Source organism: Lutzomyia longipalpis, chromosome 2, assembly GCF_024334085.1.
Source record: "Lutzomyia longipalpis isolate SR_M1_2022 chromosome 2, ASM2433408v1".
NCBI classification, from domain to species: domain Eukaryota; kingdom Metazoa; phylum Arthropoda; class Insecta; order Diptera; family Psychodidae; genus Lutzomyia; species Lutzomyia longipalpis.
The window spans coordinates 7,416,112-7,434,665 of NC_074708.1; the positions used below are offsets into that span (position 1 = coordinate 7,416,112).

The 18,554-nt window shown below is 33.8% G+C and overlaps 3 protein-coding genes across 12 annotated transcripts in view; 2 read left to right on the plus strand and 1 right to left on the minus strand.

The window, feature by feature from the left end:
- The window catches only part of LOC129788976 (dachshund homolog 2), a 1,190,888-nt gene that overhangs the window by 651,334 nt on the left and 521,000 nt on the right, over positions 1–18,554 (plus strand). The gene's annotated exons all lie outside the window — the stretch shown is intronic.
- The window catches only part of LOC129788985 (uncharacterized), a 511,890-nt gene that overhangs the window by 430,365 nt on the left and 62,971 nt on the right, over positions 1–18,554 (minus strand). The gene's annotated exons all lie outside the window — the stretch shown is intronic.
- The window catches only part of LOC129788931 (piezo-type mechanosensitive ion channel component), a 33,820-nt gene continuing 15,467 nt past the window's right edge, over positions 202–18,554 (plus strand). For 4 of the 10 annotated variants that reach the window (XM_055825384.1, XM_055825390.1, XM_055825388.1 and 1 more), the window contains exons 1-16: positions 202–488; positions 2,555–2,666; positions 9,039–9,134; positions 9,198–9,369; positions 10,902–11,216; positions 11,302–11,421; positions 11,521–11,728; positions 13,816–13,863; positions 14,190–14,283; positions 14,862–14,986; positions 15,064–15,261; positions 15,324–15,528; positions 15,606–15,808; positions 17,479–17,627; positions 17,701–17,983; positions 18,213–18,515. In XM_055825384.1, coding sequence (XP_055681359.1) covers positions 2,603–2,666; positions 9,039–9,134; positions 9,198–9,369; positions 10,902–11,216; positions 11,302–11,421; positions 11,521–11,728; positions 13,816–13,863; positions 14,190–14,283; positions 14,862–14,986; positions 15,064–15,261; positions 15,324–15,528; positions 15,606–15,808; positions 17,479–17,627; positions 17,701–17,983; positions 18,213–18,515 — 2,583 coding nt within the window. In that variant the 5' untranslated portion in view covers positions 202–488; positions 2,555–2,602. Of the gene's footprint in view, positions 489–1,938; positions 2,447–2,554; positions 2,667–9,038; positions 9,135–9,197; positions 9,370–10,901; positions 11,217–11,301; positions 11,422–11,520; positions 11,729–13,815; positions 13,864–14,189; positions 14,284–14,861; positions 14,987–15,063; positions 15,262–15,323; positions 15,529–15,605; positions 15,809–17,478; positions 17,628–17,700; positions 17,984–18,212; positions 18,516–18,554 lie in introns of those variants that run through there. The other 6 variants (XM_055825393.1, XM_055825394.1, XM_055825386.1 and 3 more) reach the window with 5 other exon arrangements.

The window sequence follows — 18,554 nt, forward strand, 5'->3', positions numbered from 1 at the left end:
ACTGGAAATCAACATTTACGCAACAATAAAAACATTTTAGTCGACGCCTTCGCCTTCCAAAAATGTCTCTTATAGGGAATATTAAAAATAAACATTTTATAGCATATTTTATAGGATGTTTCTTTCCACCAGCCCAAGAAGCACAATTAAGTGACTCACATGTGCCCGGGGGCCTTGCGCATAACACTAACATAACGTATGTCAGCAGTTGATTTCTTTAGCTGTGTTATCACACTATTTGCTTGTGAAAAATTGCTAAAATACCGCCATAAAATGAGTTGAAAATTAAATATTTTTGCATAAAGTTGCAATTGAAGTTTTTGTGGTGATCCCTGTGCAATAAAACTGCGTTTTATTGTTGCAAAAAATGATCAAAAGTGCAAAGATATATTTTGGTTGATTTACCTCGTGGTCTCTGAGGAGGAAAATAAAAGGGGAGGAAAACACAACGAGGAAAATCACTGAGCGTGAAAAAAATCTATAATTCTGTGAGTATTTTATTGCTATTAGAATATTCATTAAATAGTTGGGAATTTTTTTGCACACCCGGTGGGCGATTAGACTCTGCTAAAAAATTTTCTGATGATTTGGTAGACCTTCGGGCAGCCGGGGCAGAGGTGGGTGCCGCGCCGGGTCGTAAAAAAAATGTTGCAAAAGAAGAAGCAGAAAAAAGAGTCACTCTGAAGTCATTTTTGCGAATGTATTTCTGCCGATGACGGAGCCGGTTTTGCAGAAAAAAGTCCAAATTGGGGAATCGCGAGAACGAAAATTGGGGCAATATGTTTAATTTACCCGATTGGCCTTTCCGGTGGCGATGGGAAAGGCTCCACCACCGCCATTCTTCTCCAGGGCCATCCTTATCAGGAGCAGAAATCTCCGTGGGGCACCTTCAGGACATCACCTATTGCGTGATGTCACTCCCTGCTTTCTCCTCGCGAGCCAAGTGATTATTTTTGGTCAGTTTAGCTTTTTTCCATGCGAGCTCTCCGCTCCAAGAGAGGAGAGAATTTGCCAATCCTCACACGCGGTACAGTACCTGCTAGATTGTTGGGAACATTCTGTATAAAAATATTATTTATTCTGTAAAAGGAGACGTGAGGGCTGATAAGATAAAAGAATAAAAAGAATTATTAAAAAAATGATTAAATTTTTAATTTTCTTCATTTTTAAACATTTCTCATTTTTTTCTACGCTGCGGTGTAATAAATGTTTTGATCCCTGCTGGCATTTAAAATATGTATGATTTTCTTCTTATAAGTTAAGAAACCATTAAATCACGAGAATAAAAAAAAATGTTCCCAGAATTTTAGAAAAAACATTGATTTAAAATTTGAAAAAGGTGTTTCGTAAAAGAATTGTTAAAATTCTAAGCTTGTTTTAGACTTTTTTGTTCTGACAAAATTCTTTCATACTCTGCAGAACTATTCAGGAAAGTTCAGTGCTTCAAATCAGCCGGGTAAAGTTTTTCAATATTGATCATTTATTACACATGGCGTAAAAAATCAATTGACGCGTATTTTATCGGTCTTGTATTCATTTCTAATTTCTAGATTTTTTGATAAAAATAAATCAGATATTTAGATATAAGCATAGAATTTAGGGATTGTAATTAATAAAGAAATGTCACAAAGTCACGTAATAAAAATTGCTTTTTGTCTATTATCGACATCGACATCTTGGCAACGTTTCGTAGCATTTTCATTACATGAATGTGCTAATTGGTTAACCAGGGTTGTTAATTTAAACCTCCAGAAAATTCCTTCAAACGGTTTTATAAATTAATTAAGGCACAAATTAAAGATTTTCCTTCTCTTTAAAAATATAATCAGCTCCATGTCTCTAATCTTATCAGCAGCAGTGTAATTTCATCTCTCTCTCTTGGAGTTGCTTTTTGGATTGTGCCTCTCTCTCTCTACTGATTTCTTTCAGTTGTGCCAGAGTTCTCGTGGAAAAAAGTCGTGGTGTTAGCGCGCGCGAAAAGGCCAATTCAATTAGTGTGGAACATATAAAATCACCTTTATATTGTCTTTTTTTGCCAAACCCGGAGCCAAGTAATCTTTAAAAAAAAATACATTGTTTGTGTTTTTTTCTGTGTATGTGTGAAGAATTGAAAAAAAAGGAAAAAGAATTTAATAATAATATTTTGTGAGATTCTTCAGTGAACTTTTGCCCTGGTTGGGAGTGAAGTGAAATATAAAAAAAATCTCCACACAGGAATTTTCTCTATTGAAGCTGGCATTTAGCCAAGTGGGTGGCAAAATTGCCACGGAATTCTATTCTCTCGTTGATTATTTCGTAAAGAAAAAAACAGAGTTTAAATATCAAACAGCTCTAAACATGTGTTTAGGTTTATCTCACATAATTCCCCCGCAATGCTCTTCAGCACAATTCTAATTGTTTAAGCTCGCCTGGCGCGGCAGGTTCTCATCACTTTCAATTTTAATGTGTGAGTTATGAGGGAGGAGGAAGCATAAAAAGAGACTTTTTTTTGCCTCGCTAAAAGTCTCCGCAAAATTAATATTTAAAAAATATTCTCTGTGTCGTGTCATTACAGAGTCTCATTTGCATGAAGAGGAGAGAAAATTAATTGAGGAAGGACACGATGGCAAAGTACTTTGGCTGTATGTTGGTGCAGCGTGTGCTGTTTCCAACGCTTCTAGCTGCCTGTAAGTCTATTTCTTTTTTATTTTAATAATTTTTGGAAATTGTGTGGAAATTATGACTAAATCGTAAGGAGATTTTCCTTATTTGCAACGGTGTCTTCTTGTGGGAAAATTGGACGAGTTTATCTTCTTCCATTGAAGGTGTTGTCAATGAAAGAGGAAAATCAATTTTTGCGTAACTTTTTTTTTCGGAGTTTCCCCGCAAAAGAGAGAATCTCGTGAAAAGGTTCTTTTTTTGCCACAAGAGTCAAGTCCGTCCAATTAAGGTGTGGTGTTTTGAGAATGAACACTACCACCCCCAACCCCCTTGACCACGTGCAACCGAAAATATCAACAATATGGCTTGAATGAACGCTCTTCCTCCGCACATAGCGCCGCAGCAGTATAGCAGAAGTAGGTCATAAAAAAGGTGATAATGCTATAGTTTGATGTTTCGGTAAAATGGGATAGAGACATTGCAAGTCGTTGACACAGATCCTGCCTTTGACTTTTCTCCGCGCGCGGTGTGAAGCACAAAAACGGATCAATGGCCTGGAAAATGGGGGCAAGAAGGAGAACAACTCACAGGCTGTGTGGAGTGGCTAAATAGGGCTCTCGCAATCAATTAATGAATCACATCGTGGATAAATTGAATCGATTGTTGGGTGTTGTTGTGATAGCAAAAAACAACTAAAAGAAGTAAAAAAACAGGGATACAGTGATGCTCCGTATAACGACATTGCGGATTTTTAATGGGAAATCCTTTTAGTAGCTTTTCCAGTTTTTATTTTAAAAAATTCGTTAAGAGATTTGGAACTTTATGAATCTCTTTTTAAACTTTTTTCGCATTTAGAATAAAGAATTTTTCTTGTTGCATAAATTTATCGTTTCAACACTCAGCGAAAACCACGTACCACGCAAGTTAACCCCCGTGGTGCATATCACCACGATCGAGAAGAACCACGAAACGTGGGCATATTCACATCAAATCGTGGTACAACTTTCAAAATGTGTGTAAAAATCACTGAAGAGCTTTATCCTCGAAAAATTAACCCATGAAATATGGTACTTGTGGTACTATTCACCTCGTATGATCACAAGCTCTGGAAATCAACCATGTTCGTGGTGCATTAGCTCACGCGTGAACCTACGTGGTATTTGTGACGTAAGAATTTCTATTGCCTCAAAAATTTAACCCACAATCAGTGGTGCATTTGCCCATGTGTGGTTAAACGAGGTACTATAGATCTGTAAGTTATATAGACCTCAAAAATTTAACCCACACTTGGGGTGCATTTGCTCACACGATGGTTTTACGTGATACTTCTCATTTTTATTATCATCTTTTGCAAAGAAAATCAACCCCACTTCGTGGTGCATTTGTCCACGATCGTGGTACAAGAGTGTGAACTTAATTTTTTTTCACTTCATTGTACCACATCGCTAGTCACAGTAGGTACAAACGCAGAAAATCAACCCTTATTCGCGGTGCCATTCGCCACGATCGTGGTGAAAATATGTATAGGTATACATAATAATTGTTAGAGAAATATTTTTAATTATTTTTATAATTAATGATTTTATAATTATTGAATAATAAATTACAAACTTTTAATATTTATTTGGTTTGATTAATTTTTTTTAATATTATTTTTATATAATTGTTTATTGCGATTTTATTATTAAACTTTCGTTTGATATTAAATTTTGTTAATTTTTTTTACAACGGGTCTGTAATATTTAAACTGTCCCTTTTTTGGTGTAATTTATCCAAATTTCTTTAATTAATGATTAATTATTTATAGGCTTTGATTAATTATTTATAGAAATTTAAATGAAAAAATGCACCCATGATGACACACTTTTCCAAGAAAAATGTTTTTAAGAAACATGTGGTCCGTGATCCGCAGTGGAAAATTTTGTGCAAGAAATATTTTTATGATATGCAATAAAATGTTTGTTTGCATGGGTCCCTTTTTTCCTCGTGCGTCCTCACTCTAATACCGTCCAGAGTTCGGTCTATGGTATTCAAAGTTTCTCACTCATCTTTTAGTTTTCTTGAGATCGTTGGAGTGGTAAGAATGAGAGGAAGACCATAGTTTTATAAATTATGTGATCTAAAATTAATTACAAAAAATTAAGTGGTTCTATGCATCTGTAGACAAATAGGTAAGTATCTCCTTTTTTTCTTTTTTTTACGTGTCCTTATTAATGAAGTCTCTCCATTCGTGTCTATTTTTATCTATACCTCATTCCAGAAGCGCCCCATTTTTTTTAAACTCCATCGAATAGTACCTTGCATCTCTTTTGAAGACGACCTCTCACTCTTGTCCTTTCCGATTCAGAAATTAGCAGTTTCTTGGGCATTTAGTCGGCATCCAAATGGACGTGTGACCAAGCCAGCGAAGTCTCATCGATGCCGAGATGTCCGGTTCTCCGTAAAGGCACTTCAACTCCTTGATTCGTCCTCAAACGGAACTCATCAGTTAGTGCATCGTTCACGGAGCCGTAAGTAAGTATTTACTTTATACATATTTTACTACTAAACTATAGTTACACATAAAGTGTACTTTATTAAAATAAATTTGAATGTTTTGTATTTTTAGTGCCAAAAAACGAGGGAAATCATCTAAATGGATGGAACCCTTACCAATAAAAAAACGAGGAAAAAATTAAATTCTATTCGAATCAAATGACCAGCACGCCAAAAGTTAAGCGAGGTGAGTTAATTATTTATTTATTATTATCAATTGTAAAGGAAAGAAAGATTCTATATTTTTTATGAAAAATGTTATTATTTTGCAGTTCAAGAAACGTAAAGTTTATTAGCTGTGATTGTTTATGCTGGATGTCTTTAAGGAGGAGGTGACATAGTTCGAGTTATCCCAGAAGACAGAAGTCTCCACACTAACAGTCTTAAAGCAAGGAGAAGATCTCTTGTGAGTATTGTATGTATTGTAGTGGCATTTTTTTATAAATTAACTTAAGAAACGAGAAATATATTGATGGTATTTTCAGATAAAAATTAAAATCAAAATAAAGAATACCCAAGATTACGTACAGTCGTGCTCTCGTGGTAGGACCGTCGTCAAAAAAACTTCTCCGCGGTAAAACGGCTTCAAAATGAGGAATTTTGCCTTCGTAGTGGGACAATTAGTACTATTGGAAAGGTAGGATACTAATTGTCCTACTACGTAGGCAAAATTCCTCATTTTGAAGCCGTTTTACCGCGGAGAAGTTTTTTTGAGGACGGTCCTACTGCACGATCACGACTGTACTTATAATGTTTCAAGAAAATTTCCTAAATTTAAGGCCCATTCTTATGATTTTAGGAGTTGAATATATTTCAAGATTTTCTATTCTGAGGTAGAGTCATAATTAAATTATAATCTGAAATTTATTGATTTCACGTAAAATAACGTAAGTTTTTGATTTCTATCTTAATTTTGAAACGTTCTGTATCGCAGAATACCACCAACTATCACGATAATTTATTGTGATTAACATAATATTCATTTGCATTTGCGTCTGTTGTAATATCATAGTACTTTACAAAATAGACTTAATATTACTTTTTATAATAATAAAAAAATATCTGTATTTATAACAAATAATAATTTGTAATAATGATAATTTATGTATATTTATTGTACTGTTATATGTATTGAAATAAAATAAAACAAAAATAAAAAAAATATATTTTTTAAATTTTCTGTACCACGAATGTGGGTTGAATTTCTGCGTCTGCACCACGATCGTGGCGAATGGCACCGCGAATGTGGGTTAATTTTCTGCGTCTGCACCACGATCGTGGCGAATGGCACCGCGAATGTGGGTTAATTTTCTGCGTCTGCACCACGATCGTGGTGAATGGCACCGCGAATAGGGGTTAATTTTCTGCGTCTGCACCACGATCGTGGCGAATGGCACCGCGAATGTGGGTTAATTTTCTGCGTCTGCACCACGATCGTGGTGAATGGCACCGCGAATAGGGGTTAATTTTCTGCGTCTGCACCACGATCGTGGCGAATGGCACCGCGAATGTGGGTTAATTTTCTGCGTCTGCACCACGATCGTGGTGAATGGCACCGCGAATAGGGGTTAATTTTCTGCGTCTGCACCACGATCGTGGTGAATAGCGCCACAAATATGGGTTAAATTGGAAAGTTTTGAAGCACAATTCGTGATCATTCGTGGTGCATATGACCACAGGAACCAGTTTGCGTGGTTAAATATGTGACGCTTTTTTGAACTTTCAACTTTCAAAGTTTTGAACTTTTTCGTAAAGCTGTGTCCAAAAACCACGTGTGGTGAAATGTGGCGATATTAACCGCGTTGCACCACAAATAGGGGTTAGTTCAATTTGTTCGTTTTCGTGGTGCATTTCACCCCCATTTGTGGTGAATATGCCCACGTTTTTCGCTGAGTGAATATTTGTGCAAAAATATCTAAATTCTTGAATCTTAGGGATCCTCTAAAAACGAATTTATAACTACGATAAATTCCTAGTAAAAAGACCCATTAAAAGACAGAAAAGACGTTAAAATTAAATACATTTATAACCAATTTAAGAGTCATTATACTCCATAAAATATTTAACCAGAAAATTTTTATATAGGAGAACTAACTGAGAAAATTGTAAAGCTCAACTTTCGTTGTTGGTAATGTTAAGCTGTGATTCTGTCTTTAATTATTTTTTCAATTTACTTATTTGTCATAAAATAATAATCGTTCAGTTTTCTTACTAGGCGTTTAATTTTCTTTGAACCACCCTGTACCCAGGGATGTAGTAATCTTTAGCTGTGTTTCTTTCAGACACAGCTTTTGTGTACCGAGCAAAATCGAAAGTCGTCAGATCGGGCTCAAACTTGGGATGAGCACGAATTAGGGTCCCCACATTCCAAAAAACGTATGCGCCAAAAAAATTTTTTTCCGGCCGGCCGTCCGTCCGTCCGGCCGTCCGGCCGGATCATAAACTTAAATTGCAAGAGAACGGTGATAGATAGAGACTTGCGGTAAACGGCAAAGTTTAAATATCGACCTGAAGAAATCCGATTATGATGTCAAATCCACCCCCCCACCCCTCCGTCCGCCATTTTGAATAACCTCAAAATTTTGTTTTCACTATATCTCAGCCGCTATTATAGCTAGAGGGCTGAAATTTTGATATGTTGTAGGGGCCATCAAGAGCTTTCCAACGATACCTCATTTTCGAAAATCGGTCAAGCCGTTTAGTCAATATGGCCGCCACAATTTTTCATCGAAAATCGACCATAACTCGAAAACGGCTTGACCGATTTTGATCAACTCGAGGTCAAATGAAAGATCTCAACAAACCCTACAACTCTCTAGAACATCAGAAGTTTCAAAAGTGACCGCTAGGGGGCCAAAAATCGAAAACAAAATTTTCGATTAGTTTTCGATGAATATCTCGAAAACGGCGACATAAATTTTTTTCATTTTTTGATATGTTGTAGCTGACCATATTATCTAGCTTCATGCCGAAAATGAAGAAAATCTATGGATCCGTTCTCGAGATATAGCCTTCCAAAGTTGGCATGTCATATTTCGGGTTCTACAAGTCCGATCTTGATCAACTCAAGCGCAAATGAGAGGTTTCGTGAAACCCTACAAATGTCTAGAACATTGCAACTTCGAGAAATCACCGCAAGAGGCGCTAAAATCGAAAACAAAGTTTTCGAAAATTTCGAACTCGAATTTTTCGAAAATGGCGACATAAATTTTTTTCATTTTTCGATATGTTATAGCTGACTTCAAGACCTTTCAAACAAAAAAAAATTTATGAAAATCTATGGATCCGTTCTCGAGATATGGCTTTCCAAACATTTCTTAGAGTATGACTTTTCAACTTTTCCCGACTTTGCGCGTATTTAAATTAATTCGCGTTTAGGTTTGCTCTCACAAAATTGGTACACTGAAAGAAACACAGCTCCCGTAAGCTTGGTCAGCTTACCAGTACATTTTTTTCTGATATTTGCACACAAACTTCTCAGAATGAGATGAGATGAATAATATATTTTTCACCCAAAAAATGGAAATTCTCTACAAGCAAATTCACACACAGAGGATGATTCAAAGCAGCAGCAATGAGCTCTAGTTGAACCGAAAAGTGATAATTTGTGAAAAATATTCACTAAAAAAATTTAATTGCCGACTATATCTCAATTTCAGAGAGACTAATTTTGTTGCGAATCACTGAAAAATGTGATTTTTAGTCCATTTTGTAAAAACAAAGTAAATACAAACTGATAAGTTTTGCTTTATTTTATTTTTCTTTGTAATCTCTTGGGGTTTATCAGAATAAGTGGAATCTTTAAAGAGAATTTATTTCTTTATTAGATCTCACCTGGGGGAATTTTTCTCGTCTATTTGCAGGTTGTTTATTTAGGCCAGTAGCAATATCATTGCTCTATCTTCTTCTACTTTTCCTGCTTCCCTTTGTACCTATTGCTACGCCAACAACAATTAAAGGTGAGACGCGAAAGGTCAATTCTTTGTGTTAAAAGATTCATTGAATTTCCGTGTTTGGCTCAGGTCGTACCGGCACATACTTCAAAATACTTATTCTCATCTCAACACTCACGAGTCTGTCGCATGGAGTCTTTGAGATAGTTCTCTTATCAATTGGATATGATAAGTTGGAATTTTGTGGATTAACTGAGAAGATTCTCAGGCATATTGGATTTATTCGTCTCAGTGAATTACCGTGAGTACCCCTAATTTTTCAATCAAACGCAAAAATTAGCAAAAAATCAACCAAATTACACAATATTGCAGAATTGAAAGAAAAAAACTCTAAATTGCTCTTAATTATTGAGAGTTTTTGTTTTGAAATAATTCTTATCAGTGTGGTTGGAAGATAAGACAGCATTGCTTTATATTGAATGTACTTTATTGAAATAGTCACAACAGTGCTATTTTTTATGATACATATATATTGATTTATCAAATCGCGGAGGCGTGATAGCACAACCAAATTATTTACAAGTGCATTTGAGCTCTTCTTGACCATCACACTATTTTGTCTACAATATTCTCTTGACTCAATTGATTATAAATATTCCAAACGGTTACATCATGCCACGATATTCTTCTTCCTTTTTGAGTTTATTCGTGGAAAGATTTTTTTTATTTGAACTAATAATCACTGCAGAATGTACAGAAGAACATTTAAATAAATGAATTGTAGGGGAAACTGGGGGTAATTGCATGGAAATTGTATTTTTTTGAGCCAAATTCCTTGATCTAATTTTTTAACAAGTGTTTGAGTACTTGTAACATTTTTATAGATTAGACTTTGTTGTAAAGGAAATCTATCTAAAATCTGTTAAAAATATCTCTTTTCTTCTCAAAATCATGATATAAAAAAGGGAAATGAATTAAGAAATTCTAATATTTACCCAAGACACTTTTTGTGCTATAAAAATCTGTTTTTTTGCTTTAAATTAAAATGAAAGAGTAAGAAAAAATTGGATTACTTTCAAATCAATTCAAAGAGACAGAATGTATGTGAAGAGCCATTGGAACCTTTTTTAATCCCTTCATAATTGAATAATAAATCAACATACTGATTTTATGGCATATAGGTACGTATCTAGACTATTACTATAATTTATTTTGACCCTGAGTTTGGCTTAATAAATTCTCCAAAAGATATTAAAACTTTATAATTTGTTACGGTTTTGCTCAATAAAATGTATTAAGTTTAGCAAGTTCTTAAAATAAGGAACCAGCATTAATAACCAGAAAAGGAATTTTAAGAAGAGCTTTTTTTATCAATTTAATTTCTTCCTTTTAAGTTTTGCATAAGATCGTTTTGCATCTGCAGCTGACTTTTCATTCCCAAATTCTCTAATAAAACAGCAGGAAATTTAATTTTCAATTAAATCAGCAAAAGTTTCTGGTTTTTGCAGCATTAAGAACTTGAGCAATTACAATATAAAATCAAGTTGAAAAAGTAATAAATTAATTCTTACGTGATAAAAAACATTGAAAATAAATATGTTAAAATAATTCTCTGTCAGTCTCTGATTTGTCTAAGAGATTATTTATTATTCAATTGGTCAAGTGTACGATGTGTGATAAAGGTCAAAGACACAAAGTTTAAACTAAACAATTTATCAAACAAGTTTTTTCTCTCTCGGCAAAATTGAATTGTTTTATTGGGGCTAATTCAATGATTGAAAGAAAGAAAAAAATTCCTGCAAGAAGCTGAAAGTAAAAATTAACTTCCTGCAGGCCTCTGTCTGTGATTGTATGGATTGCGCCGGAATTGGTACTCTTGCTGGCCTCCATTGGGGTCTACTTCATCCTGAAGATGATGGCCAATGGGCATGCGGCGCAGGATGAGGGCGGTGGGCAGAATGAGGAGAATGCCGATGAACCGAGCTATACGGTGGAGAAGTACAGTGTTATTTGCCAAGCGGCAAAGGTTCTGTCAATGGTGGCACTCCTGCTGGCTTCTGTTATGCGCCCATCCGTACCCAGTGGGGTCTACTTCCTCATGTTTTTGACTCTGGCAACGTGGTGGGCGTGCTATGGGAAGCTCGAAAGGTGCCACATCAATCATTAATCTCAATTTTCTGCTGTTCTAACGCGAAGGAATGAAAAGAAGAATTTAATGTGATGTCTTTTGCAGGGGTTTCGCAATCATATCACGCATTATAATGCTCTTCCTTGGCATTCATATTATTGCATTTATGATGTATCAAACACCGTGGCCACAGGAATTCTTTCCAAGTGATAACTTATTGCCAAGGTTGGGATTTTTCTTTATTAATTAATTTATTTTCTTCATCAATTAAATTTATTTTGTTAATTTAATTTTATACCTATACTATGTGGGTGAATGTTGCAGACTTTTGGGATTTGTGCCACTTTTCATATCAACATGTGATAATTCAACTAATGTTACCTCACAAGATGGGAACAAGACGTACGTGGATGACATACGAATTGTAAATTTTAACACAGATGCCCCAATTGATGCAATTTTAAATCCCGTCATCATTCTCCTCTGCTTCTACACCCTCGCTGTTTCATCGACAATGATCTTGAGACAAAAGGTAGGAATATTTTCCCGCTCAATTGCACCCATGAATGAGTTTTGGGTTTGTTGTTTTTTTCTTTTGAACTAACAGCTGAGTTGTTTGATTCTTTTTTAACTAAATGGGTTGAATTTATTAGTTTTTTCTCTCTCTATTTTTTTTTCTTCTACGGTAGATTGGAGATCAATGTTTATTTTTCATTCACTCCAATTTCCTTTTTCCGTTTTTTTCTCTCTCATCATAATGCGATGTGTTCTAATGAAGGTATTTAAAATATTTTGGGGTTTTCCTTTCGTTTTTGTTTTTCACTACACATCCTTTGCAAAAGAAGCAATAAAAAAGAATTATTTCTCGTGTGTTTTTAATTAACATGAAAAAAACAATGATGATGGTGTAGGATATAAAGAAAAAAGCTGGTGGGGTATTTGGTCAGCTGGAGAATGGCACGAAATTTGGTCAGCAGATTTCGGTGAAAATTCCAAATGTACCACCAGTTGCACGAAAGATAGGTACACGGGAAAAATGGCAAAATACAACGAGAAAGGTTAAAGTAAGTTATTTAATACCTTGAAATGCTTAACACGAAATTTTCTTCTTTACTCAATTTGCTGTAAATATTTATCCAAAATGAAAAATTGTAAATTAAGTCATTGAGTATGAAATGATTGGTTTAGGACTTTAAGATTAGGTTCTTATCTAGAAAAAAAACTAGAAATCTGTTTATTTATGTACCTACGTAGAATTATTAAGAAAACAAAAGATATTAAAATAATTATTTAATAAGAAGAATTTCAATCTAGATAATCAATCAGAATTTCTAATAATTTTCCGGCTCAGAAATTCATTTTATTTATGATGATCTTAGACACAGAATCAATATTTCTAGGGTTTCTAGGTGTGATTTTTGAAACCTGATTCCTAGAATATTTAGAATGAAAAAAAAATCATTTTCTTTGAACTGTAAATAATTTCAACAACAATCAATTTATTTCTTCTAATTCTTGTAATTAATGATGTGAAAATTAATAAAATATTAAAGATTCCTGACACATTTGGTCTTGCCAAAATTTTTGGCAAGAAATTAATCAAGTTTCCTAAATTCTTAAGAATTTTGACAAGAAAATCAATTTAATGTTGGAAATTTTTACAATATCTTCTGGTTAGAACTTGTTAGGATCTTCAAATTTCTAGAATTTCTGGCAAGAAAAGCAATAAAGTTCTAAAAAAAATCACTTGAGAATTCTTAGAGATTTTTTTCCAATTGCTCAATACTTCTTTACAAATATTTAAGAAATTTTTTTCTCAGTTTCAAAAAGTTCTAAGTGGTTCTTTTCTTTGTTTGAAGATCATTCCAGAATGTTTCTAAATCCCCAGGAATTTATAGCTAAAGGCATAAATCTTATTCTTCTATTCTCTTTTTCTCTTTCCTTAAAGAGACTGTTAAATTTTCTTACAAAAAATAGAATCTTTTCGTTCTAAAAATTTTTAAAACCAAAAGAAATCTTTTTTTCCTATAATATTTTGAAGATTTTTACGCTTGAAAAAATCAAACATTTCATACAAAGTGACTACCTTAGAATGCTACACAAGAGTGATCTTATAAATAGGCAATATCACAGTGGTGAGAGGAAGGAAGAATTTGTGCTGTAAACAATTTATTGCTTCAATATGAGAACGAATCGTGAGAAGAATTTCCTTCTTCTTGTAAATATGGTTCATAAATTTTGTAAAATAAATTTATTTGAGAGGTTTGTTTTTTTTTGATAACTTTCTGGTACAATTCTTTTTCAAGTCAGAATTTATTTTCTATTTTTGCACAATTTGTTCATATACACCAAACTGATATCGTTGTTTCATGTGATTAAAACAGCAATTTAATTTATCCATTAACTCAATGACTAACCATCAGGGGAATTAGAAAAAAAAATACCCCAGAGGCGTGTAGGGGGATGGTTCGCACTATCAATTTACTAGATTATCAGGGATTTGCATGAGTTTGCTCTATTTCATTTTTTGATGGTTTTATAGCATTTTTTTCTTCATTATCATTTTTTTTTTATAAATTTATTTTGTTGTCTTTATTTTGCTTTTTGACATTTTTTTAGGCACGTGAATATCAAGAACTGAATTTTGTTCCTACTGAACAAACACCTGTACGTATTAATTTTATTTTATACACCTTTTTAATTATCTTTTGTGTGTCTCTCCTTCCTTAATTTTTTTTTGTGCATTAGCATATCCATCATGCATATTTTTTTCTCCTATTTGTCTCTTTTTTATGTGTGTAGGCACTGAAGTAGATCATTCTATTTTTTATACGTAGAATGAGCCAACTTTCCTGTTGCTTTTGCACCTTCTATGCAAATGATTGTGATAAAAATATTGTTAAAAATGATGTCCTTTTGAAAATATATTTTTTTTTTAGAATCGATTTATCGCTATGAAGGAATTTTTTTGTAATAAATGTGATTTTTTTTAGCTAATGAGGCGAAGTACAAGAAGAATGAGAATGCCAAGTTTAACAGGAAGAAGTTCAAGAGATGGTGGCGATGGAATTCAAATGAATGAAATGGGTAAGAAAAAAAACTTTTAATTGAACACTGTGCAACAAAATTTTGTAGCTCTTGTTAAGCGTAAAATAAAGAAAATTTTGTAGGAAAAAATAAAGAGAAAACGTGTGAGAAAATTCTAATGATGAGTTGTGAAAGTTCTTGAGAATATTTTATATTCTTTGATGCTACAAAAATGCACAAAGGGACGTAATTCTGAAGTAAATTTTCTCACAAACTTAAAAGATATTTTTCCTGATTTTATTTTTAAATTTAAAACGTCTTAAAGTCTTAAAAATAATTTTAAAAAAATCGTTGCATAGTGTTTTAGTTGATTTATCGTTGAATTTCATTTTGAATATCAATTTATATATGTTCTCTCAATGAAATGAATTTAATTACTTTTCCCCTTCCCTCAATTCCTTATCCAATTGATGTCTAAAGAAAAAAAAAAAGATAAATTATCCATCTTATTTGCACAATCATTTGTCCTGTTTCTCTTCCACACTGTGTCTCTCTTGTTTTGGCGCTGATGCACATCCACCACAACCTTCCAACACTGCCAAAAAAAATCCTTCAAAAATCAATTAAACTAAATCAAGGAAATGCAATTAATTCCACAGAAGAAGACAGCTCAGGAATATTGGATAGTTTCTTTGCATTTGTACAAAATATTACGGGATTTATATTCAAGCATTGCTACATTTTCATGAATATTGCAATGATGGTGAGTGTCTAACGTTGATTTTGTGGAATTTTTCATTTGGGATTGATTTGTTTATTTATTTATATGGGGAAATGAAGACGTGGAGCATTATGTACCACAGCTGGTTAACATTTATCTTGCTGATTTGGGCGAATGTTTTGTGGATAATTCCAAATCAGAGGAAGACAATGTTGCAATCAAGTCCCTTTGTGGTCATCTATGCGGAATTGCTGCTAATCGCTCAGTACATCTATGGCATGGATCTGACTGAGGATGAACTCCCAGCAACAATTGATGTGAGTCCTTTTCATGTTTTTCTCTTCCATTTTTATGTTAAACTTTTGAATTTTTCTGGCAGATTAAGGGGATAAATCTCTCACAAATTGGTCTTGTGAAGTACACCCACCTACCCTGTGGGCCACTCATCACAAAAACCATCTTCACACTCATGTTCTGGGTGACACTCAGGCAAATGACGAAGGAGCGTCGTGAGAGGCGACAAACGTCTACCCTCGCAGATATGGTGGCTCCCCTTCAAGTGACTGTTGGTGCAGCAACAGCTGGTAAGAAAATTAATGGAACAATCTTGAGAATAAAACAAATATTTTGCTGAAAATCTCACGCAAATTTATTGATTCAGATTTAGCTCCACGGCCAGATGAGAAGGTCAAGGAGTCGCAATTTATAACAAAAGCCGCAATACTCTTTGATGCATTTCTCACGAGATTCTGGATTTGGATTGTTGTTATAACATTGTTTGCCTCTGGAATAGCTGGTCAGAGGATGACTGGCTTTAGAATCATCTACATGGCACTCTTTCTTGTCTTCCTCCTCACATTCCAAGTAAGTTTTCCTTTCTTCTTTCCCTTTTTTGTTCTTTGGTGCTGCACCTCATAAAAGGTCATTTATTGGGGGTCAATGAATGGGTAGAACCATCGTGGCAAAATTCAGTTGAGTTCAAGAACCATTCAAACAAAAAAAGAGCTTTTGGATCACTGACACTGTGACCTTTTGGCGCCCATCAGATGGCATTAATAGATTAATTTACATCACGAGGAAAGCGCCAAGTTTATTGTCGAAGGGAATTTAATAAAAAAAATCATCCGTCAATTGATAAATTGCAAAATTTGATTAATGGGACATCGTGAGAAAATTCTAATGATGAGTTGTACAATCTCTTGAGAATATTTTATATTCTTTGATGCTACAAAAATGCACAAAGGGACGTAATTCTGAAGAATATTTTCTCACAGATAAGAGGTTTCAAAGATTTTCATTTTAGGGAGCGAAAATTTTATTAATTGACAGGTAAATAATTTTTGAATATTCTCTTTTCTTTGGTTTTCCGGTCGTCACCAGGGGTAGAGATTCTCGTCCAAATGAAAGACGTAATTTTTGAATATTTAGAATAGATGAATTTTTGAGTTTTAGGCACAAAAATTAAGCATTTGGAATTCTTCTGAATTTGTTTATTAGTCACAAAGCTTTATTCAGGGGGTTAAAATGTTCTAATGTTAAAAACTTAACTGACTATGAAGCTTAGAACATAAAAACATACAGAAGGCATAATTTTTCAAAAGTTCATTTTAAATTATTGAATGGCTTTTCCAGGTCAACGAGACGAAATGATTTTCTTTTTAAAAAATTAACAAATTTCAATTTTCTAACGTTAGAAAATTAATCAGATACAGAAATATAATTCTATGAAATAAATTTTTCTAACATTAGGAATCTAGCAGATTAATTTTCTAACATTTGAAATTTAACGTACCTTATTAGTTGCAAATGCAAGAAACTTCAAACGTTTTGAAGTTAAGAAAAAAATGTGAAATGATAATGTGAAAAGTTAGAAAATTGTTGAGTAAAAATTTCTTACATTTTTAGAACTAAAAAATGACAAGAATTTTTTTTTTAAATTCAATTTCTTTAAATTTTCTAACGATTTATTTTCAATAAAAAACCTGTACTCAAAATTTAAAACTTCATATTTAGAATCGTTGAGTTCTCATTTATTCCAAACGTTAGAAATTAAACGAGCTAAGATTGTACAAGTTTAAAAATTGTTGGGAGATATACTTAAACATTAAAAAAGGAATCACAGCTGAAATAGATTTTAAAATGCTATAAATCTAGCGAAAACTGTTAATTTTTACGTTAGAAAATCCATTGCTCTTAATTTCTTACATCAGATTTCTTTCAGTTCAAAATTCTAACGTTAGAAAGTCTTGAATTAATACGTTAGCCTCTAAAGATTTTGAATATTCAAGGAGTTCTCAGTTCTTGGGAGTTTTATTATCCTAATTGAAAAATTCGTATAAAGTGCTAAACGTTAGAAATTTTAGAATTAAAGATTTTCAAAGTTATTCACCCCCTAATTTCACACGAATATTTTTTTGAACTGAAAGCTCTTACTATTTAAATGTAATGCAAACAAGTTAATCCATTGAATTACTCCGAAGTTCTCTGTGGTGGGATCCCTTAAATGAATTGATTTCTTTGTCTGCCACATGTAGGTTTCGTGGAAAGCATGGAAGAAAATGATGTATGGCTTTTGGTTGACTGTAATTATCTATGCCATGGTGATTTTGGTTTTAGTCTACACATATCAGTTCGACCGATTCCCCCAGTATTGGTCGGAGTATCTCAACATATCAGAGACGTTGTGAGTTTCTCTTCTCTCTTTAAAATTTTCCACAAAAGTTTGCAAAATAACAAAGAAAATTCAATTTTTGCAGACAAGGTGATATTGGGTTGGAAAAATATCAAACAGGAGACCTATTTCTCCATCTTGCAATACCAACGATTGTTGTTGTGATGACTGTGCTGCAGTTGCACTACTTCCACAGCAAATTCTTGGCACTAATTGAGCCCCCAGAGGGTGGGAATGTGGAGGTGGACACCCCAAATGTGCGGCAGTACGAGAATCTCGAGGAATCAGATGAATCTCCAAAGAGTACCAAAGGGAAGAAATCTCTCTTCAGCAAAATTCTCTCAATGACTGGGCTGTCGAAGCAAGAGGTAAGATTTTCTTCATGTCTTTGGTGATATACGTAAAAAGTGTGGGAGGAATTTTTTTATGATGAGTTGTATGAAATCTCTTGAGAATTAAAAGAATTCTCTGATGCTATTTGAAATATACACAAAGGGACGTAATTCTGAATGAATTTCCTCACACAGCAGCGTGCGAAACATAAATTCAACGGGCTTTTAATTGCGGCAATAAAATGCAAATTTCCCTTCTTTATAGATCTATGACTTCTTCACGAGAGTCAAGGAGAAGATAATTTACACGTATGAGACAACGCTGCTCTTTCTCGATATTCACTTGATAAAGCTCGTAATTTTCATTGGTTTTATGGTGTGCGTGAAGGAACCATGTTTCCTGCATATCTTCTTCACGGCAATCATTGTAATTGCTGCTCTTTCCCGAACGGATTCACAAATACTCATAAGTCGCATTTTCTCCGTCATTGTGGCGGTTCTCTTCCTCGCAAAGATGATCTACCAAGTGAAGTACATTGAGCACCACAACTACGACGTAATATGCAATGTAAGAATGCAGTAATTTATGCAAATTTATGAGCATTCC